Below are 23,366 nucleotides of genomic sequence, written 5' to 3' on the forward strand. Positions count from 1 at the left end.
CACCTGGCTGTGACACCTGCACATGGGCTGTTACACCTGGACACTGGCCGTGGCACTTGCACAGCCCTGCATGGCCTTGCCTGGCAGTGGGCACTAGAAGAAGAGGTGTGGCCAGGAGGATCTGAAGTGTACGCAGAGTGTGCCATCCTGTCTGTAAAGCACAGTTCTGCCTCCTGGGTGACCTGGGGCTGGTCATGACCCCTTTTTCTACATGAGTCTTGACCTTTCATCTGTTCAAGGAGGAATCTCACTCCCAAATGAAATGATAGACATCACCTCATCTTTCTGTGGAGAACTTCAGATAAAGAATCTGAACCCTGGAGATGGAAAATCTGAGCGAGAGTGAGGCCCATAAATGCTTTTTGGCATCCACTCTCTCTTGTCCCCAGACCATGCTGACATCATTGGTAGGGCCAGGCAAGTCATGCATTATGGTCCCGCTGTCCCCACCAGCACCTGTTGATCCTCGTGCTGTTTGCACCAGAAAATGCACATGATGGGCACAGGGTGAAGTCTCCAATCAAATGCTCATTTTCCCATTTCTCTACTCTCTTCCTTCCCTGTCCTGTGATAATACCCTGGATATCCCTGAATGCCTGGTACACATCCATTTACCTCAAGTTTTAGCAGAATGAGGAGGATTCAGGATTTGTCTGATTCAGGAAGAGAGGTGAGAGGCAAGTTATTCATGCTGTTGATATATTTGCTTATAATAATGCAGGATGGAAGTACCCATCTTTGAGCTGGAATGCTGCAGTTTTTAAATTTGAGGTAACACTGGAGTCACCTGCACATTTTGCTTTGCAAGGCCTGCTAACAATGTGGATTCTTGGCCCCCCCTCCAGAGGTTCTAATTCAGTGAGTCAGGGTGGGTGCTGAAGCGGGCTGCATGTTTTGTGCCCTGGGGTGACTTGACTGGGTGGGTTCTCTCTGCCCTCAGAGAAGCACCAATGGAGCTCCATCTTCATTTCACGGGGAAGAAGTGGAGGCCTGGAAAGGCCAGGGACCTTCCCGGGTTGTGGAAGCTAAGTTAATGACAAAGGGAGGGCTGGAGTCCCCTTGCCTGTCTTTCTGTGGACAGTCTTTCCTGCCACCGTGTCCTGCTTCCTCCCCTCCCCACACCCCCTGCATCCCCCCATCAGGCTTTCTGCATTGTGGGAACTAGTCAAAAGGCGAAAGAACCAGTGAGGATAGCAGGGAGTGGACATGGCTGCCCCATGAGGACAGGTCATTGTCCCTTCCAGGGAACAGTGATTCCATGCCATTGGTTCTCTCTCTGAAGGGCCTCACCTCCCCAAGGCAGCCCTCAAACCCTGGGGAAGTTCAGACCTGAGACATCCCCTTGGAAGGCTTGTCAACAAGAACTGGATACTACTCCCGTCTTATGACCTTGGGGATCTCTTGCTAAACAAAATAATCTTTGCTTAATTTAGCAAACTAGAAATCAACGCTAAAAATACCTTTTATTGTCTAAGTGAAAGAAGTTGGTCAACTTCAGAACTCTTACCCTGTCGCCCGATCTTACTTAGGAGGGAGGAACCACTCCTAAATATGGCTATCAAACCATTACAGGCTTGCCATGTATCACATTACTTAGAAGGATAGATTTTTAAGGAGAAAGATTTCCCGACGATGTGTGGAAATAAGATATAGACAGTCTGGAAAGTTTTGTGCCAAATTAAAATAGCTTATCAATAAATGAAGAGTGGGGAGGGTCCATACGTACAGGTTTTTGCTTTTCTTCTTTTCCTGTTCTTCCAGGATGGCCTCCTTTTAAGAAAAGACACATCCAAATTAAAAGCTCAGCCTCGCCATTAATCATAAATCTTTAGAAATATTTCATGCTAAGAAATTATTTATTCAGTATTTTTTAGCTACTCTGTGAGATTTTATTGACATCGATGCTTTGTACAATAATAAGTAGATAAAAAAAGAAATCGGGGTTTGGGCAGAGGAGGTGGACAATGACATCATTTACATAAGTTAAATTATCTAATTTTCTCAAAGGGGCAGCATTTAGCTGTTTGCACCAGTCAATAGACCCAAGTCCCCAAGTGAGTTTGATGACATCGTCCTGAGTTACCACTAAAGCGTGTGTATTGGCTCGCAAGTGCCCTGCACAAAGGTCCACCATACAAATGATCAAAAACACACCAATTGACATTTTAGGGGGACGAAATGGAAAAATTAAGATAAAGACATTTTCATCGTCCCTTCCTGTGTGTGCTCCATGGGATTGTGGGGTGCGGTGCATGCCCCGCCGTCCTGTGGACAGCCCCTTCCCTGGAGCACTGGGAGGAGGCCTGGTGGCTCCGCGGTGAAGGTGTGACCCCCCCCACCCTGGGCCCCCGCGCCCCCCACTCACCCTGATGCTGTTCACGATGGCAGCGGTTTTGCTCTCCGCAGCCTCTGGGTTGCCGATGAGGTAATCCCAGGCACAGAAGACCCGCCAGCAGAAGGTGTAGTTCTCATTGGAGGCACTGGCCAGGCTGGTCCGGGAGTTCTTGGCCATCCTGCAGGAGAGGGGCGAGGGCCGCGTGCATGAGAGGCAGGGGCCGGCTGGGCCCCGTCCGCCCCAGGGCCGCTGCTGGTCCACGAAGGGCCCCATACAGGTCAGGCCAGTGTGGCACCTGCTGGCTTTGACCCCACTCTTGTGGAAATGGCACTGTCCGGGTGTGGGGTAAGCCCATCTGACAAGCGGCCTTCCCCCGCGGTGGCCAGGAGGTCACCGCAGGTGTGTGCACCTGGGGGGCCAGCCCCTCCCATCTCTGTGCAGTGTGACTGTGACATCCGACTCTCCTTAGAGCTGAACCAGCCTTCCTGGAGGCCCTGCCTTTGAGGGGGGAGCCTTTCAGGTCCCTTCAGTCCTCAATAAACCTTAGATTTTTCTGAATATCATGAAACAGTCACCATCCCTCCCCAGCGGAGAGTCCCACATCCTTCAGACTATTTCTCCAGCTACCCTCTCCCTCCATAGTTCTTTGTCCTGAGTTTGCCTCCATCTCTCCCATAAGCTGTGACATCTCGAAAAGGGCCTGTCTTCCAGGCGGGGTCTGGAAGCACACAGAAGTTAGGTGGGGAAGTTTCTTGTGAACCGAAGGCCCCCAGGTCACAGTGCACCTTCTCAGGCTTCTGTTGTTTGGTGGTGATGATGATGCTCATGGTCTTTTTTCACCCCCCTCAGCACTTGTATCTGCCCTGGGCTAAGATGCCCCACAGGGCAGGTGACAGGACACACCGGGGCACACAAGGCACACAGAAGTAATAGGTGAACCAAGCAGAGAGGGGCCAGGTTCTCTGTGGCCTCAGGGCCCACACATCCATCCCCCCATTTAGCTAGCTCCAATGTAGAAGCACAGAACATGAAAGCTGCCAGGGAGCCTGGCCGTCCACCAAGCCCACCTGCACATTTTACAGATGGGGCCCAGAGAGGAGCCAGGAGGGGCCACAGGTCTCATGGTGGGGATGGTGAAGGACTCCTGACCCCCAGCACTTTGTTTTCCTTCCCCTGTGCCTCTGCTCAGTGATGAACTGGAGGTGCAAATTGCATCATGACACAGATGAGCCTGGCCCCTGCAGGACTTGTAGCGAGGTCACTGGCAAAATGCAGCCAGAGGAGGATGTTTTGCTTTCTGCAACCTCTGGCCACGTAGACCATGTTGTCCCTGTCTCTGTGAGAGCAATGACTAAATTGTCTGAAGTTCCCTTAGCTGCTAAACCTATGTGATTCTCATTTCTCCAGACCCAACACGGAGCTTGGCACAAAGCAGTAAATGTTGAATAAGTGTTGGTTAAAATGTGGCTATCTCTTCTAGCCTTGGTCTCCTCATCTGCAAATTGGGCACAGTTATGCCTGAACTCTACAAGTTATGGAGCAGATTGAGATCATCCACATCATTCTTGGCATGCAGAGAAATTGAGCAGCCATACTTTTTCAAGAGGATGATGAAGCTGTAAGCAAACACGGCCATCCCCACCAGGAAATACGCCAAGGGCAGCCGGTAGCCAGCTCTCCCAATCCTTCGCTCCCTGCCATAATAGCCGTAGAAGAGCACCGAGTACTGCAGGTAACCCTGTGAAGAGAGAACTCAGTGTCATTTTCCAACCTAGGTTCCAGAACTGCCACCCAGTCAGCCCTCCCTCAAGATAAGAGTGCGGCCAAGACTCAGCCTCACCCCCAGGGACCAGACTGTGTCCAGGTCTTGAGCCGAAGCCACGTGCTCCTTGGGGATGGTCTTGCTGGCTGTGCTTCCAAAGGGCTGGCCTGCAATGAGCTAGAGAAAACAGGATGTCCCGTGATCCTCTGGGGGGTGGGGAGGGACCAGAAGAAGAGGGGTGGGTGGCCGATCCCCAGATCCTTCCCTATGGCCTGTGAAGGTGCTGCAGTTACAAGATCTCTAGGGGCTGTGTTTCTGCTTGATTCTCACTGGTGGAAAAGTAATCCTGGGTGGGCTGATGTTCTTTTTTCGATCAGCCTGCCTGGGTGCTCTCTTGCTGGGCTTCTACAAGTGGATTTTTGAGGTCACTGGGTTTCTGCATGGGAAACAGTCCCATTTACTTTGTGAGGATGAAGTTTAGTTGAGAAGCGGGTTTTATTTTATCACAGCACTGGTGAACTGGATCATGGGCCAAATGCAGCCTGTTACCTCTTTTTGTATGACTCAGGAGCTAAGAATTGTTTTTTGTTTGTTTGTTTTGTTTTTAAGAATCGTTTCTGCACTTTTAAATGGCTGGGGAAAAATCAAAAGAAGAATAATATATTGCAACACTTAAGAATGATATAAAAGTCAAACTTTAGTATTCGTAAATAAAATTTGGTTGGAACATAGCCACCGTCATTAGTTTGTGTACCGTCTGTGGCTGCTTTCACACTGCATGGGGGGTGAGAGGGCTGTGACAGGGATTGTGGGTCCCCAAAGCCTCAACTATTTACTACCTGGCCCTGCAAAGAAAAGGTTCACTTCATCCTCTTGATTATCCTTCCCATGAGGATAATGCGGGCAGTTGCTTATGAGACTCTCACATCTCTTGTTTCTAAGGCATGGCACTTCTGATTTTCCCTAAACTAGTTCTTACCTCTGGAATGACAATAAAAGCACCTGTCATAATCGTGAGCACAATATTAATTCCAAATAACCATCTCAAGAATATGAAGTAGGAAGCAACCCCAGATCCAAAGTGACCTAAAAAAAAAAGGCCAGAAAATAAGAATGGTAAAACACAGTATAAACAGGATGAACACTATAAACCCCTTACCGTGCAAAGTTCTCTGTACAGCAACACTGCAATGTTTTGTGTATCAGGACAAAGACAAAGAAGGCCATGATTATATCAGTTGGGGTGTCCCCCCAAAATAGTCATTTGTGTGGGTCAAGATGTTCATTAGTATTTCCAGTTATAAGCACAGAAAAAAACCCTAACTTAATAATTTCCCTTATGACATATTCATCTAAAATACTTGTCAAATTTGCAACATTTCACATATGTTCAGAAGAACTAGCATCTTCTAAGAATTTCATAGATGTATATTTTTATTTTGTATAGTTTTGAGAATTCCAAGGATTTGTATTAATTTCAGGGTATATAGCAATTTGCTAGGTGTTAACATTAGGGGAAACTGAGTGAATTATAGGAACTTTACAACTTTTCTATATATCTAAACTTTTCTATATATCTATATTATCCTAAAACAAAAAGTATATTCAAAACAGCTTCTACTAAGAAACTAAGGGAGCATAGAAATTAGATGAGGAAGTGAGTGATTTGTGCCATACTTAAAAAAAAAATCTCTTGAGTTTTTATTTCAAATTTAGTTTGTGTTTGGCATAGTAAATAGGAAAACACAAAGCCATCACCAAGAAAACAAAAATATTACCTATTTTGAGATCATTAAATTAAACTACTAGAATGAGTTAGTTTCTAGTAAACTTTCAGTGTGTCCCCCATTATTATTCTATGTGTATAGTTTTTTTTGTACAAAATTTGCATTTCTCTACAACATGAATCTTGAATTATTCATATATTATAAGCATTTTTTCATGTAAAAACTATTCTCCTATAAAAGAAATATTATTGTTTCATCAACTGAATTTTCCATCATCTGTTTAATCTATCTCCACCATTTAACACTTAAATTGCTGACTTTTCACCAGGTAGGTGATTCCTTAAGGTAAGTAAGCCTGCAATAAATAATTACCCTCCAAGGGCAGGTTTTCTGGAAGCAGAGCCTGAGGAAGGGGTCCAGCTATTATGACATACTGAGGAAGCACTCTCTGCAGAAAGGGAGTGTGGGCATCAAGCTGAAGGGGGGCAAGGGAAGAACTAAGCAAGGAGGTGGTTTCCCTGGAGCCCAGCTTTACTCCATCCCATCCTAGGGGGACCCTGGAAGACAAATTGCACAACACAGTTGACCCACTTTGCACAAGGAGCAGGACTTGACTCCTCCTTCCTCAGGGACTGCCTCCCTCTGGGCCCTCCCTTGGGGCGTGGGGCAGGTGACCTGTGCCCAGTGGCTGGAACAGCACAGGCTCAGGGCGATGCTCCAGGGAAGGGGCAGCTGTGAGTCACAGCATCAACACCCAGGGCAGCCGAGAAAAAAGCTGGACCAGACAAGCAATCCGGGTGGGGTACCAACTTGGTGATGGTGCATCAATTTTGTTGTGGCTCTTGTTTCTCTGGTTGTTAGGGAATGGAAGAGTTTTATCAAAGAGCACAAACATTATGAAGGCTTTGGTTACAAATTTTAACTTTCCCTTAGAAACGCCTTTCCAATTTACATTCCCACCCACTGTGTAGGAAAACTCTAAATTCCATTTAAATGCTGAAAATTGTTTTTTCTCCATTTGTCTGCTTTTAGCTTTGTTTTATGTAAGTATAATTTCTTTTATAGGTAATTAAATACAGCGCTGTTTTCCTTGATGATTTCCTTCTTTACTTTCACAGACAGGTTTGCATTCACTGAGATCACATGCTCTGTACTTCCTTTAATTCTTTCGTGGCTTCCTATCTCCTATTTAATGGCTCATAGAACCTTAAAGCGAAGGATCTAAGCATCCTCTTTAAAACAGTTGAATCAACAGTTCTAGGATCATCTATGGTGCTATGCTACAGTTTCAACTGCTGTAGCGTTTATAAATGTATTTTAATGTTTTGATTATGCAAGCTCAATTGCATTTTTCTTAAAGAAAAATTCTTTTTGATGAATCTTTTGGTTGTGTTTCTTTCATACAAGTTTTATGATCATTTTGTCAAGTACAAAAAAAGAAACAACAAACCACATTACATTGAGATTTCTACTAAAATTACATTAAACTTGTAAGCTGATTTAAGAAAATGCACATCTTCAAATATTAAATCATCCTATGTCTCTTCAGAAGACCTTTTAAACTTCCTGTGGCCTGATTTTACAGTTTTCTTCACTACAGATTCACTGTTAAGTTTATTCTTAGTGTTGTGTGCTGCGTGTTATGTGTGTACAATGAGTCTGCAGGTTTGTGAACCTGTTGTGAACGTGACTTATTTATTTTTTAGAATATGCTTTCTGAATGGTTATAATCAGCTCTAAGAAAATGCAAGTTTCCGAGGTTTTGTTTGGCAACTGCTCCCATGACTCTCTTATTCTTCTGCGGTTTTTAAACCTAATCCTTTGGGGTCAGTGCTGGGTCTGACTCCCAAATGAACTGCCAGAGTGGCAGAGCCGCAGCGACAGGGGGACCACTGTCATCCAGGGGAGTGGTGGGACAGATGTCTTCCATCCGCACCATCCCAAGTCTAGCCCCAGCCTGCACCATGCACACAGTGTGACTACCAGGGGACCCACAGCTCCTCCCTCCTCAGGCCTGGAGGTGGGCTGGCCACTTGTACCTTGTCCCTGCCCCACTCCTCCGAGTGCCCATACTTACTCTCGATTTTCTTGATCCTCATCTCCCAGGGAATGAAGATGACCATGAAGTTACAGGCCAGACGAGCAAACTTCCGCCAGAGCTGAAAAGGAGGGAGCAGAGTTTGAGAACTTTACAGTTGTCAAGATGGCAATGACTTTGTGATGCTATGGTCCTGAGGGGAGCACAGGCCCCCAAGACACAGTGTCTAATACCTATAGCTATGATTTTTCAAGACTTTAGGCACAACCAGGACCAAAGCAGTCCCCCTTGTCTTCTCTGTACCCCTGCTTGGGGGAGGGCACCTGACTCAGGCTCTGAGTGTGGTGTCTGTCCTGAGGAGCCCATGCCCTTGGGGTCACACCTACCTTACTCTCCCCATTCCTGCTTTGGGGAACCAAAAACATTTAATTACTTGAGGAATTATGTCCAAATGCACCCAGTTGACCCCAGCCTGGGAGTGGGGCCCAGGTGACCACCGCTCCCTGGACTGAGGACCAGGGGTCAATAAGACACCCTGAACCCAAGCCTGCCCGTTGTGTGCCTCCCGTCCTGTCTGGTGTCCTCCTTGTACTTGTCTCCCACCCTCTCTCCTGGCCAAAGCTGCCAGCGGTGAGATCTGGAAATTTGTCTTGTGTGTTTAAAATGCAATTGCCAAGAGTTCAAAAATCTTCTTTTTCTTTCTTTTTCCTCCAAGGAGACTAAAGCACGATGTGCCCTGACGCTGGCTCTGCTCTCCACAGTATTGGCAGGCTGTTCATTTTAACATACAAACAATCTCGGTTTGTGTTGGAAGCAAATGATATCATTGCAGAAAGAAGGCTTGCAAATGTAATTACAACATTCTGAACTCTGAGACAGCACATGGTCCTGATGCAGACACGCATGATAATGTCCTCCGGGATGTGTCTGCTGAGGCCAGAACGGCTGCTTGTAAATGAAAATCTGTTTGAATTTTATCAGACGTTGCAATTGTTCGTCTTCTGTTCATGATTCCAGACCCAGCTCGAACCTAACCACGCCCATGATGAGTTCACGCAGCTTCTCCGAAGAGAGAAATAGATCCTTCTCTCTGTAAAGCTCCCAGTGATGGATATTCTTGTAATGTTGATTATATCCTACTTCGTGTTGCCATTAGATTTCTCCTGTGGCGTATGTCCTTTAGCATGGAGAACACCAAAGCTTGTGCCCTTTCATCCCCTACAGCCTGCAGGGTGCAGGGTGCAGGGCCACAGTGTTCAAACACCCTTGGGAGTGGGTTTGGTGTTGGAAACCGGCTGAGTCTCTGGCCAGCTGTGAAGTCCTTAAGGGTAAGAGGCACTGGGAGGAGGGCCCCAGCCCTGAGTTCTAGCACCAGCTCAGTCGTGAGCCTACTACACACTCTTTGGAAAGGGATTTTCTTTCTTTGAGATTCCATTTCCTTGTCTGTATGAGAAGCAGGATTCCATCAGTAGTATTCAGGGTTACTCGTTCGATTTAAATTTTGGTTGAATTTCAATGCGCAGAACACTGTAAAGCAGAACGACTTTTGTAGGTAAGAGATGAAAAACCTCCTTCCCTGCCTCTGGTGCTCATGTGAGGAGTCAGGGGCCCCTGACTCAGCTTTAAGGGCATTGAAACCCCAGCACTCATTCTGCTAACACGAGTCTACACTAGCTTCCTAAGGGAGCTTCCTCGAGGTAAATGGGATTGAAAGATGTGATTTGTTGATAACCCAGATTCAGTAAAGTGGGGAAATAAACACCACACTTCTCTGATAATTTGCACCAAATCTTCATGGAAAGCCCTGAAACTCTGAAATGATTTGAAATTTTAAGAGCAAGGCAAAAACAAAACAGCAAAATCAAAAACCAAACTTGGAAGAATTAGATCTTAATTATGGGCCTGAGTTATTTGGTACCAAAAATAAGAATAAGCTCATTCTCTCCTCTTTGGAATGGCCTGTAAGTTCACTTGGAATAAAGGTGTTCTAACAGCACGTATTCTAGTTTATGACAGATGCATTCATTCTGAGCATGTACTGAGCACCCATGTGTCTTTCTAGTATTGTGGGTGCAAATGGACAAGACGTATAAGATGTTAGCTGGCGCAGAGCTTGCGTTTAGGTAGAGAGAAGGCAGCAACAGATGCATCAATGCCACAGGGGGACGTGGTCCATTAGGGCTGGATGAGAAAGCTTTTTTAAACAAGAGGATCAGGAAAGATTGATCTGGGAAGGTCATACATGAGCTGAAACTTGAATGAAAAGGAACTGATATTTCAAAAAATAATAAATCATTAGAGGAGCTATCTAGGAGGCCAGGGCAGCCCGTTACACCTGTGAGTTAGCACGTGTTGGGCATTTTACAGCAGAGTATGGAAGAAGGGAAAGTGGGGTGAGATCTAATTGGTGGGTCATGGGAAGGAGAGAGATTTAATTCTAAGTATAATAAAAGCCTATCTATGTATCTATCTGTGTAAATATGTGTCTCAGTATCTATCAATCAATCAATCAATCATCTATCATTATCTTAGTAAGGGTTGGCATCAGTAGTTTACTGTTTCAAGGATTGCCCGGGCTCCTGTGGGGAACACAGTAGATTACTGGGGGATGTTTGTAGAAGCAGGAGGACCTGTCAGGAGGCCAATCAGTCTATATACCATCCTAGGCAGGTGATAACCATGCCACAAAAGTTCTCCAGAAGGGTGACCTCCTTTGCTAGTATCATGAGAGACACAAAGGACATAGAATATTAGAACCAGAAGGAATCTTGAGAATCAAATGTGAAAACCAAAGCCAGAGTAGGGAAACAATGGCAGAGGGACCTGGGTGTCCTGATTCCCTCTGGAGTGACGTCTTGGGTCCTGGTTGTCTCACACTCACACCTCGCTTCCTTCAGAAATACAGACATGTGCTGGTGCTGAAGGAAGACTGTCTATAAGGAGCTGGAATCGAGTGGAGACTCACGGGAATGGAGGATGCTGGCTGGAAACAGGGGAGGGCTCCCCAGGATGCCTTGTGTTCTGAAGCAGTGATTCCCCAGACAGGACCAAGTGGCAGTCCTGTGAATGGGGACCAGGATCTTGGTGCTGGGAGTCACGAAGAATGGGTAGCTGTGTTACATAAAATTTACTGTTTGGAAAACAGTTACCATCTCGGGCTTACAAACCCAGGACTACACACAGAGGGGCTGCAGGCAGTACACCGGCTGGCTAGATACCTTTTATTTTCTCTACGTGGCAGCTAGAGCAGATGCTGGTCCCAAGTGTTTCAAATAAAAATTTCTGGCATCAAAATATTATTAGTAGTAAAAAAACAGAGGAATGCAGTTCTGAATATGGGGAGGGGAAGAACCAAAGTGTGAAGAAGACGTGGTGGGAGAAGAATTTTCTTTGGCATTTTACTGCGTGCCCAGAAGGCAGAAAAAGCCCAGTCTGGGCTATTTTGTTACCTGAGGGCCTGAAACAAAGCACAGTCCATGGGTCAAACTGGACTGGTTTGAACCACTTTCTGCAGGGCCAGTGCTCCTACAAATGTTGCGCCTGCCTGGTGCCGGCTGAAAACCTCAGGGCAAGCTCTAGGTGAGGCTGAAAATTCAGATCCCCTTTCTCATTCTAAATACCCTGCTTTTAATAATTCAGTCCATTATCAAATTACACTTTTAATCCATATTGATCTTACCGTTACTAAAAGGTGCAGTACTTCTCACTCTTATATGTCACAGGTTGTCTGAACCCAAGGGAAGGGCCTCCTAGTAATAGCAAGTGTTCTCCCATAGCATTTCAGACTTTCTATTTAGGGAAGATAAGGAAGGAGCCCAGCAGCACATATGCTTATAATTAAAAAGATAATTTTGTTTTCTGTATGGATTCCATAAAGTCTATCACAGTGTGATAGGCATAAAAAGTCCTGGGTAATCTCGGTTGTGGGAATAGATCAGAGTCTTCAGGCAGTCTGTGGAGAGTAAGAGGACAGCCAAGGTAGACCCTAGAGACCCTTTGAGATTTTATGATTATGTAATATTTATGGCCAGCCTTATTTATTTATTTATTTATTTTAAAAATATTTTATTTATTTATTCATGAGAGACACAGAGAGAGAGAGGCAGAGACACAGGCAGGGGGAGAAGCAGGCTCTATGCAGGGACCCCGTTGCAGGACTCGATCCCAGGACCCCGGGATCACGACCTGAGCTGAAGGCAGATGCTCAACCACTGAACCACCCAGATGTCTCAGAAACACATATATTCAAATAGAAAAGCTTAAGTAATATTATATTAAGCTAAGTATATATAGGACTAACTATATATATATATGTGTTGATACCCAGGTATATATAAACATATCATTAAATATATATTTGTTTATGTGAATAGAGGCCAGCTTTAAATTTCATTAAGAATACTTTTTTTGTTTCAGAGAATCTAAAAGGAGTGCATCTGTCAGCTTTTGTCTGTTAAAGTACAACAAACTTTAAAAACTAAAAAAATACAATATCCAATATTGGCGAGAATATTATGAAAACAGTAAGCATCATGCATGGCAAGATAAACTATCAAGGGTTTTGGGAAATAATTTATTAATATTTATTAAGAACCAAAAAAATGGATTATATTTTTTCTACGGTGATTATAGTTCTGGCATTTATCCTGGAAGAGGAATTTTAAAAGATAGGAAGAGGGGGTGCGTGGGTGCTTACTCAGTGAAACGTCTGCCCTCAGCTCAGGTCATAATCTCAGGGTCCTGGGTGCAAGCCCCATGTCTGGCTCCCTGCTCAGTGGGGAGCTGACTTCTCCCTCTCCCACTCCTCCTTCTTGTGTGTGCTCTCTCTCTCTCTCTCTCCCTCTCTCAAATAAATAAATAAAGCCTTAAAATTAAATTTTAAAAAGATAGGAAAAGGAATATGTGCAAAGATACTCTTTGCAGGGTTATTAACAATAATGAAAAATTATAGGCAATTTAAATATTCACCAGGAGACTAACAACTAATTAAGTTAGCTTACAGTCATCTGTCAGGGGAAACACTATGTGTAAAAAATACATAGCAACATGGAAAAATCCTTCTGTTACTGTGAGGTTAAGTGAAAAAAAGAAGCAAGACAAAAATGTATACTATCATTGCTCTCAGTGAAAATTATATATTCAGTGACTGGAATGTGAGATTTTTAAAAAGATACTATTTGGGTGTTGATTTTTTTGTCTTCTAAACATTTATGAAAATTATTGTGATGTCTCTCTAAATAGATAATTTCAATATATACTAAAGTTTAGCTTTAAGGAACTGAATGGGAAAATAATAAACAAAAACCTTAGCACTGAATTATAAAAGGAGCATTGGAATGTATCTGTAACTTTCTCATCACAAGACATACAGTGAATAAAAGCTACACGTATGGGCGGGAGTAAGGCAAGAAAGATGCTAGATCATTTTCTCAAGGGAAGATATCCTTTTTCGGATGAGTTGGGCTCTCCTAGAGTCATGTCGAGTTGGTAAGTGACAGCATCCAGGACTAAAATTCAGGTTCTGGGACTTTTGTATCTGCCAGCTCAGGGCTGTAATAATTGATGTACTATGACAGATGCCATGGAGTGCAATTTCTCGGCCCCAAGACCAGCAGAAGGGGTGGGAGCGCCTGTGCCCACATGCTCTCACCTCTGCACCTGCTGCTTGGTAGCCGCGGGTCCGGGTCAGCCTCCCTTCAAACTTCAGCACGATCTCCTTCGCTCGCCTAAGAGAAGAAAAACACCATTGTCAGCATGATTTTGTCACACCCATTACCGTGGCAAAACATGTGGAAGTGCAACAGGAGCTGGTGGTCAAAATGTGAGGGACAAGATGCTGTGGCATGGTGGGGCTATGCAAATATGCAAATCGTTCATCTCCTGACCTCAGGCAACCAGAAATCTCTTTTAAAAAATACTTTTTGAAAAAAAAATTTTAATGGATAAATTCTTAGAGAATGATAAATCAATGACAAAATGAGTTGCAATGAATTTCTTAAAGTCCTTCCCTGGTTGTTGTCTGGGAATCAATCCTGGGGGGGGGAGGGGGGGAATCCTGGCAGCGGGCGCGAGGGGGTCACACCCCTCCCCTTGACCTCAGCAACCCTCATCTCTGGAAGTGAAGTCAGACACAGCCTCAGAGACCCTGCCTCTAGAAAATGATGGTGTCTGGTTTACGTGGTGTCTCCACAGCCACAGAGAACCTGATGCAGCCCAAACGAACTGCTGACTTTGGTGAGTTGACCTGATGTCTCCACCTAAATGATTAATCCTTGGAATGCATTGAACTCACTGGGGTAGATGGTTACATCCACAGTCCTGTGAATAGCAGGATTAGACAATTACTGTTAGCACCAGGGAGAAAAAAGGACAGCAGTCAAGGACCCTCAGAGGTGAATGTCACCTTCAAGGTGACCTCATCTGACACTGCACTGATGAGACCCTTGTTATCCATGGCCAGCCCCCCACCCCTTGATTCTGACCAGTGCTGAAGGGCTTGGTTCTTCAGAATCCTGCAATCTTGAGTGCCCTGGGAGCTGCTAGGGAGGTTTTGTGTGGACACCCCAGCAGCCTTTTAGCAACACCCGCCGGTTCTGAGTCTTTCCCTGAGATGCAGGAACTAGCTGACTCCCTTTTCCGACAAGTGAAACGTGAGCTAATCGGAGCGCTTGCTGGGTTTTGCAGCTCTGTGCCCTTGTGGCCATCACCCCAGCTTCCCGGCCCCACAGATGGCCTGGCTTCATTCCGGTCAGAACCACAAATGCAGGCAGGGGTGAGGCTTGATGCCTTACCCTGCATGGCATCTAAAAGACAAGAGGCTTATACAAGTGAAATCATTTATTTCATTTAATTATTCATAATTTTCTTTCTGCAAACATTTTCTGCACTCACTTGGGTTAAGTGTAGTGGGATACAGAGATGCGTAAGACAGTCGTGCTGGAAGAGTCCCTAGCTAATAGGGTGAAGGAGCCCAGAGGTGCAGTAACTGGGAGAGTGGCTGTGGCAAGAGTATGAGAGAGGGTGAGCCAGGACCTGAGGTACCAGGGAGGACCACCTAACGTAGGCCTCCTCATAGGGCACTGACCACTTGCTTCCCTGCCAGGGAAATGAGCCTGCACCCTGGGCTCCCAGACAGGTGCCTACTGCTCCAGACTCAGCTGGGGCTCCTGGCTTCCCACACGGTTAGGCTTCAGTGGTCTCTGCTCTCCAGACGCCCCAGCAGGTCCAATTAGTGATGCATTGCTCCAGTAGCTTCTCAAGGTGACGAGGGAGGAGACGTGGGGAACAGGAGATGATGGATGGAGGTACTCAGAGGACAAACCGCCTCTGAGAGCCTGACTGCCAGCCCTGGGCAGCACCGGTGTGACCCTGTCAGTGTCTGAGCTGAGCCCCTGGCCAGGTGTCAGCACAGACGGCCTGGTTTTGCCCTTTTGACAGAAAAGTTGTATTTGCTGTGCTCTGCCTGTAGATTACAAAGGCTTAGCTTCTTACTAATAATTAGTGATCACTAATTACTACTTAGTAATTACTAATTACTCCTATTAATCATTTATCGTCAATCAGCAACATTTCCGCATGATTTTTAAAAAATCTAGCACATCACTTTTTTTTTTTTTTTTAAGCATAGATTGCTCCAACTATTCCTTTGGCAGAGTTCTTCTCTGTTTCAATAGAATTTTGAAGTCAGGGTCAGAGGGCCTGGGTTTAAAGCACAGGTCTGGCCCTCAGAGGCTGTGTGTCCTGGGGTAAGCCACTTTACATCTCTGGGCATCAGTCTTCTGTCTTAAGTTGCTATCCTCACTCAAAGAAACAGACGTGGTAGGAGCTGATAGCAGACACGGAGGATTAACCAGAAACTGCTGAGCCTGGAAGGGACAGGTGTCCTTAGCCATCTGCCGAGCCACCTGAGGACCAGCTGCGTCTTGGGCCAGACCGGAAGAGTATGCCTTCATGGAAAGCCAATGAAGCCATGATTTGACAGGAGAGAAGTGGAAGCCTAATGGTAGACATGAGGAGGGAGGGCTGTGTGCTTGGTGTCTGGAAAGTGGCATGACCGAGGTTCTAATCCTGTCTACACAGGGTACCTGATGATCAGGGCTGCTGCTGCCTGTTTCTCCAGGAAGGTCCACTTGACAGGTCAGAGTGGCTCATTAAGACCGTTCAATTAAGTCCCTGTCCTGTGACCCCCAGCATCAGCATCATCAATCAGGACTCACTGTCGAGGTGTGACAACCGCGTACCAGAGACTGTGTGAGGAGCTCACACGGCTCATTCCATTTAACCCTAGAACTATCGCGGATCTCAAACTTCAGTATGCAAAAGAATCCACCTGAATGTGTGTTTAAAATACTGGGCCCCACTCCCATACTTTCTGATTTGGCAGGTCTGAGGGCAACCAGGGATTCTGAATCTTTAGCAAACACCCTGCTTGCTTGGCGGGGCACATTTTTGGAAGCAGTGTTGCAAGAGGCAGCTGCTATTCTTTTTTTTTTTTTTTTAAGATTTTATTTGTTTATTCATGAGAGACACAGAGAGAGAGGCAGAGACACAGGCAGAGGGAGAAGCCCAGTCCCTGTGGGGAGCCCGATGTGGGACTCTATCCCAGGACCCCGGGATCATGACCTGAGCCAAAGGCAGATGCTCAAACATTGAGCCACCCAGGCGAGAAGTTGCTATTTTAATCATCATCTCTACTTTAAAGAGAAAGAAAGTGGTGGAAATTAAGAGAGCTGCCCAGCATCACGTAGCTAATGATTGGGAGGTAGTATTCAAATTTGGGCAACCTCTCTTCAACTCTTTTGCCGTTGAATCCAAACGGATTCTCCAGTGACCGTAAGTATCATAATCTGGTTTCCCATAGAATCTTGTCGTACCCTCCCCTGCCGCCCCCCCCACCCCGGCCCTAGAGGGAATAGCGGCAAGCAGGGGGAATTACCATCTGTTTTCATTCCAGCTTATAGACTTGTCTGCAGTGAGTTTAGTTATTTGGTTATCTCTAGACACAATGCTAAAATCTAGTGTTTGAAAGGGAGGTAGAAAACCACCAACCCCTCACCAATGCACACCCCCAACCCAGACACACATACACACTCACACTCACAGAGAAATTGCCACCTTGGGGTGCTTGTGACTTCTCCGAGTCAGATCAAGAGTGCCTGCCCACCACTCTCTCATGGGTCTTTGTGTTCATTTTCTTGGGCAGGACAGGGTGGTTTCATGGAAAGCATATTTGCAATAATCAGTAATGATTGTGGAAAGCCCTTACCTCAGTGCTCCCAGCTTCTGCCCCATGGTCCACGGTCTGCAGCGAATGTTTGCCATGAGATCCTTCTGGAACTGTATATTCTGGAAGATTTGTTCAGGATCATTGCTGTCCCCTGGCTCATCAGCATTAAAGCTGTCATCCAAGTTGCTGAATGGATCAGGGCATCAAGGAGGAAATCTGATTAGTAGAATTGCTTCCAGCAAAGATCTTGCCCCGGGCACGTTCAGCATCTCGCTGCCCCAGGGTCATCTGTATGAAGTTGGTATGTGTAGAGGGAGAGGGACCCAGGGAGGCAGAGAGAGAATTTGGCCATCTCGGGAGCCACTGCAGTGCATTCATTGGAGTCTGTCCTTTCGGTGGGCCGGTGAAAGACAATGGTTTCTCTGGAGGACAGCTTTTATCAGAAGACGTCATAGAAGGAGACGGGAGGGAGCTTACGGACAATTCCTGAATGGCAGCATCTTTGGTGGCCAAGGAATTTCTATCTCAGGCTGACTGAAATAATCAGTTCATCTTAGAGACAGGGTTTCCCCTATTTCTCTAGCTCTGGAGGCAAAATAAAGGAAAACCAAACGCTGTCATCCAGAGACCCCTCCCTGCGCGTCCACTTCCATTCTTTGAAACTGAGATAGTGCAGGCAGAAAGTTCTAGAAACTTCTAGAAACCAAGAATGTAGCCAAGCAGATTCACATGGGCAATATTACAGGGGAAGAGTTATTGTGTAGGAGAACCATTTTCCCACATGGAGCAACATTTATTCCCAGTAACAATTAATATGTTAATCCTGACACAACTTTTCAGGAGGAGGTAAGAGTATTCTGCTACTTGATCAATGATACACTTAAAAGTAAGAGAAAATAATTCCTCTGCTTTGCTCTAGTTCAGAGATGGTTTTTACTTACTCATAGGAGAATTGTCTCCAATTTCTCCAAATTAATGGAGGCTTTAATATACCTTTATAAATATTTAACAGATTGGAACAGAACCCCCTCACTTCTTCCTAGCCTGAAGCTTTTTCCAACAGACACCTTATTTATTATGACAGATGTATTATCTGCTCTCTCTTGACATCGCCGATGGAGTCAACAGAGAGAAAACAGAACGCGTGCCTGTGGATTCAGGCAGGTTGGGGTACATTGGATCTGGTTCTCCCAGTCAATGAGCATGTAGAGCCATCTCCCCCTGTGCACATCGTCAAGGTGGCCAACCCAAAAGCCTGGATAAAGGAGTTGCTGAGTTCATTCTGAAGGAGAGGGGAGCGGGATGAGGACTTCGTCCTCAGGTCAGATACAGGCAAGGCTCAGGTGATTCAGGCTCCCTTCCTCAATACACCTGCCTCCTCTGCCCAGCGGGGGAACAGGACCAACTCACCTAAGCAGCAGGGACTCCTGGTAGAAATAGTGCTGACTGGTGTTTCTCCGGATGCTTCTGTAGCGCTGGGATGCCTTTGAGGGTTTCATGGGGGCTGACTGCTGCCAGGGACCCCTAGGGGCCGGCTGAGTCCCCAGAAGCCAGCAGCAGGGGTCTGCTCCAACCGAGGCTTCTGAAGGGGAGCTGCTAGTCGCTCTGCTCTCTGGTTCTCAGGAGCAAGAGTGCGCGTCTGCAGCTGGTACTTGGCGAGGAGGCCAGTTGTGCATATGTAATGCTAAGGTGGCTGCGGCAGCAGAGATTGGCTGGAGTCTGGGCAGACAAAGGCGGGAGGCTTGGCCAGCTGAGCTGGGGATCACTAGGTGCTGCCCAAATAATCACATCTGTGACCCCTTGTACCCAGGTGGAGCTCTGCGCTTTGCAAAGCACTTTGCATCTATTCCCATGACAGGTGTTGAGAAAATAGGGAGAAGGCAAGGCATAACTTTTTCCCCCTCATTTTTACCTTTCAAGAAAGAAGCTTAGAGTAAGAATCTTGTCTGTGTTTGCACAGCAGAATCCAGGAGAGGTAGTCATAACATCTTACGTGCTTTTAATTTTTTCTCAGCTTTCCTTTTCTATTTAGAGAAAAGTCAATTGTCCAGAAATGTTGCACCACCAATATTACATACTCCCAACCTGGATCCACTTTGCTGCCCCCTCTGCTTTATTTCTATCTACTTACTTCTCCCCCAACACTATTTACAAGTACATTTCAGAAATAATGACATGTCTCCCCTAAATATTCCAGCATATTAATAATAATCAAGTTAACATTTCCTTGTATTTTATGTTTTCTAAGTGTGGCCACATCACCCAGCAGGATAATTCCTACAAGGAGTGGGGTGAAGAGATTTTAAGAGGCCCCCTGGAATTTCATAATAAGAAAGTGAGGCTTGTAGACAGTCAATACTTACACAGATATTCTGGAAACAAATCACCTGCTGCTGTAAGACAGGGTGCTCAGCGCAGGCCGGTCCCTGAGGCCACATCAGCAGCTGCCCCTCCTTCCTAGGCAGAACGGTACCCAGTGCCCTTGTCATCGGCATGTTCTCCTCTCTTAGTCTAATTCACTAGAATTCTCCACCAAAGAATTTCCCCAAACCCAGGACTTGCAGTTTGTACTCACTGAAGGTGAAGAAGTGAATGGGTAGGCACCACACACCAGGGCGAAAGGAAATCCATCAGCAGCTCCACGTGTGGGGCTGGGGCGAGGGGCTTCCTTCACTCATTTATTCATGTCTCCATTGGCTCGTTAGCAAATTGATTACATGGCTCTTACAGTCTGGCCCACACTGGCAGGGCAAAGGCCAGCCAGAGTCCTAGCCCAGGGTCCTGGGGTTCAGGGCCTCTCAGACAGGTGTTTGGACCGAGAGCTCTGGGCAGGGGAAGGCAGCAGAGGCCGGTGCCAGAACTGGCCCCGGGGGGACTGTGAGACCAGATCACCTGTCTGCCAATTTGCCCGAGGCCATGTGGCCTTATGTTCTGTCTAGTAACACTACATAAAATCTGTGTTTGTCAGATAGACAAAATAGTGCATATAATTGGATTATTTCTACCCTTGGCTTTTTTTTTTTTTTTTTGCATTCTTTTAGAGATCTTAACCTATAAGGATTATTTCTGAGCATTTCAAAGGTTTTTTTCATCCTACTTTTCTGAAGGCCCCTCTATATTAACATTTTGAACATTTTTGTCTCTTCTTTGCATATATATGTGTATATAGGTATATATTAATATTTATGCATATATATTTATGGATTTTTTTGAATATAAAAAGTAATAGGAAGTTTTGAGGTACTATGGGGATTTATTAAAACAAAATAGTGTAAACCAATGATTTGCTTTTCATATTTATTTAGATAATTCTGTTTAACAGTATGGGTAAGATAAAATGGATTAATCCGAAGATATTTAACTATTTTTAGTATCCAAATCATAAATTAACTGTGATAATTAAAAAGGAATAATTACTACTTTTGATATGAATCATTTATCCCAATTTTTTACCTAATTTTAAAGAAATGTTGATTTCTAAACATTTTTTATTATGAAAGTAATGTATCCCCCCAAAATAGAAAGACTAAGAAAATTATAAATTTAAGAAACCTAAAACAGTATTGCTTAGTGATATTCCCAGTCAACATTCCCAGCTTTTTACCAAGTGTCTTTTTTTGTATTTACATATTTTTCAATTTTACTCTATATATGTATCTCTCACCTTTCCATCAATTTTATACTTAAAGCAATTTCCATATTATTTTTCAAATTTTTTGTGACTATGTTTCATTAGTACTTAGTGGAATATTCTAACTAGAACATGGAATATTCAGATTTTGCCTCATTTCTCATCCATCCATGTTGTCTCTCCCTGTGCATTTTTTTGCCATCAATGATTTTGAGCCTCTTAGCATCATTTTTTTTTAAGATTTTATTTATTCATCCTTGAGAGACAAAGAGAGAGAGGCAGGGACACAGGCAGATGGAGAAGCAGGCTTCCTGTGGGGAGCCCAATGTGGGACTCAATCCCAGGACCCTGGGACCACGCCCTGAGCCAAAGGCAGACGCTCAACCACTGAACCCCTCCCAGGTGCCTCAGCATCAGTTCTTTAGAATTAGTTTTCCAGAAGTGACTGAGTCAAAGGGAATATCATTAAAAAATTCAATCATGTTGTCAAATGACAGTCACTGTCATGTATGTTGATTTAATGGTTTATTATTATTATTATTATTATTATTATTATTACTGGTAACATGACTTTTTAATACAGTCAGATTTGTCTGTGGTCACTTTGTGGTTTCATTGGTTGGATTTTTAAAAATTCCCTTTGTAGTCCTGCTGGCATCCATCCTGGCGATGAGTTCTAAGTGAGGCTGTCACTGTTGCCCCTTGCACCCAGCATTCAGGACCCTGATGCTCTTCCCCAAGGCCCACCCCCGCCAGGCTCCTGGGGGTTCAGGCAGAGGAACTGCGGACAGGGGATGCCATGTTCTGAATGCGAGGGGATCAATTACCCTGCATGCGTTGCACTTCCTCTGACAATTTGATTAGAGGCTTTAGGTGCTCTGGATGATGTTAAATCAGGCCAGGATGTGTCTATAGACAAAATGACGAAAAGTCCCTCAAATGATCACCATTAGAACACTTAAAAAAAAAAACAGAAAGGATCCAATGTCAAAATAAGGCAAAACCATTATTTCCTAGACCAACTGCTTACAGGATCTGGGGGGGGGGGGGAGGAAGATCTATTTGTAGAACATACAAATCCCTTTCATCGAAAAAAACAAAAACAAAAACAAAAAACAAACCCAAGTCATTTTGTGATACATCCCAGGAGATCTTAACAGAAATCATCAGATGGTGTAGCTTACAGGAACAAAAACATTCATCATCTATGTCATCGATTAAATAATCCCCCGCCCCCACTAAATGACTTCTATTCTGAGACAGTAACACCCTTGAGCACATCTCAGAGTCTCACGTAGGAGTCCCCATTGCCAATGCTCCTCCTTTACGAGGGCATCAAATTTTTTTTTTTTTTAGATTTTACTAATTTGTTCCTGAGAAGCAGAGGGAGAAGCAGACTCCCTGCAGGGAGCCTGATGTGGGACTGGATCCCAGGACCCTGGGATCACACCCTGAGCCAAAGGCAGATGCTCAACCACTGAGCCACCCAGGTGCCCCTGGCATCAAGTTTTTATCTTTGCATTTTACAAGAGAGACTTTTCCATTTCTGAGACATTATGGACATGCCGGAGGGTATTGTTTCAGTGACTCTAAATAAAGCCTTTTGTTTGAAGTTTAGAAATACATCTTGGGTCTGGAAAATGTTGTTCAGGGGAGTGACTCGGGAAAAGATTGTTTCCAGTTTTCCGAATAATAACTGAATTTGTTGAGACATGAGAGCGAATGTTGTTGGTGGTGAATTCCTCATAAACTCATCAGCTGCAAACAAGTTTGAAACTGAGCAGACACCCTGAGATTTCCATCAGGGGTCACGTGATACTCTGTTACTCATTTAGCCGGTGAGAGGTTCCTAACAGGGGCGGCAGCAAGTGAAGACAGGCTGTCACCACCACATCCACGGAATCCCCGCAGAGCAGGAGCTGATCCCCAGATGGGTGGCAGTTAAGATACGAATTATAGAGCTGCCCTGTCCTGCTCTGCTGTCGTGCTTTCTCGAGGCAAGAAATTCTTTTTTAATGGAGGGCTGTATCTAAACACATGCCCCCTTCTTGGAAATGAAAAAGAGAATAGAACTTTCTGGAAAACTGGGATAATGACAAGCAATTGAGTTCCTTGTCAAGCAACCACTTAATAGTTGGCTGTGATTTTTCTCTAATGATTTTTAGATTGTATGTCCCTGAATACTCAGGGACTGGTAGGAAGCACAGCCAATGGTGTCTCCGGGGAGGGACAGTCTCCTGCCAGCATTACCTCTCCATCCCTGCGGATGTGCGGTGGGGCAGACAGTGGACAGAAGCCCAAGGAGCCAAGCGCATGAGGCAGAGGAGGCCGGGGGCAAAATATCTTTATCACATGTGGACTTACCACCCAACCATGAGGTTTCTCAGGTTCCTGCCTCTGTCTAAGTGCAATATTTTAAAACCCCCTCTTAAGCAAATGATCTTCATTTTTTCCCTTCAATTTCACTGACATCTTTTTTCATCCTGTTTTGATACATGATTTCTTGTTTTATAATGACCTCTGAAAGTCCCCTTCTTGATGTGCAATGCTATTTCACCCTTAGCATTGACTTAACTTTCCTAAAGAAGACTTAAAAAAAAATTGAAAGCCCTTCTCCTCTCACTGTTTTTCTTTTCATTCTCTGTCT

General features: G+C 45.1%; 1 protein-coding gene across 1 annotated transcript in view; it reads right to left on the reverse strand.

Annotated features, from left to right (window-relative positions):
- TMC3 (transmembrane channel like 3) overlaps positions 1–18,587 on the reverse strand; it is a 37,546-nt gene extending 18,959 nt beyond the window's left edge. Inside the window, exons 1-9 of the mRNA XM_055326602.1 lie at positions 18,499–18,587; positions 17,128–17,274; positions 13,513–13,588; positions 7,902–7,983; positions 5,077–5,183; positions 4,176–4,274; positions 3,931–4,073; positions 2,366–2,513; positions 1,727–1,770 (exon numbers count right to left, since the gene is read on the reverse strand). Coding sequence (XP_055182577.1) covers positions 1,727–1,770; positions 2,366–2,513; positions 3,931–4,073; positions 4,176–4,274; positions 5,077–5,183; positions 7,902–7,983; positions 13,513–13,588; positions 17,128–17,274; positions 18,499–18,587 — 935 coding nt within the window. The remainder of the gene's footprint in view (positions 1–1,726; positions 1,771–2,365; positions 2,514–3,930; positions 4,074–4,175; positions 4,275–5,076; positions 5,184–7,901; positions 7,984–13,512; positions 13,589–17,127; positions 17,275–18,498) is intronic.
- Positions 18,588–23,366: the final 4,779 nt, after the last annotated feature.

The sequence above is a fragment of the Nyctereutes procyonoides genome, unplaced genomic scaffold (assembly GCF_905146905.1).
Source record: "Nyctereutes procyonoides isolate TBG_1078 unplaced genomic scaffold, NYPRO_anot_genome, whole genome shotgun sequence".
Classification (NCBI taxonomy): Eukaryota; Metazoa; Chordata; class Mammalia; order Carnivora; family Canidae; genus Nyctereutes; species Nyctereutes procyonoides.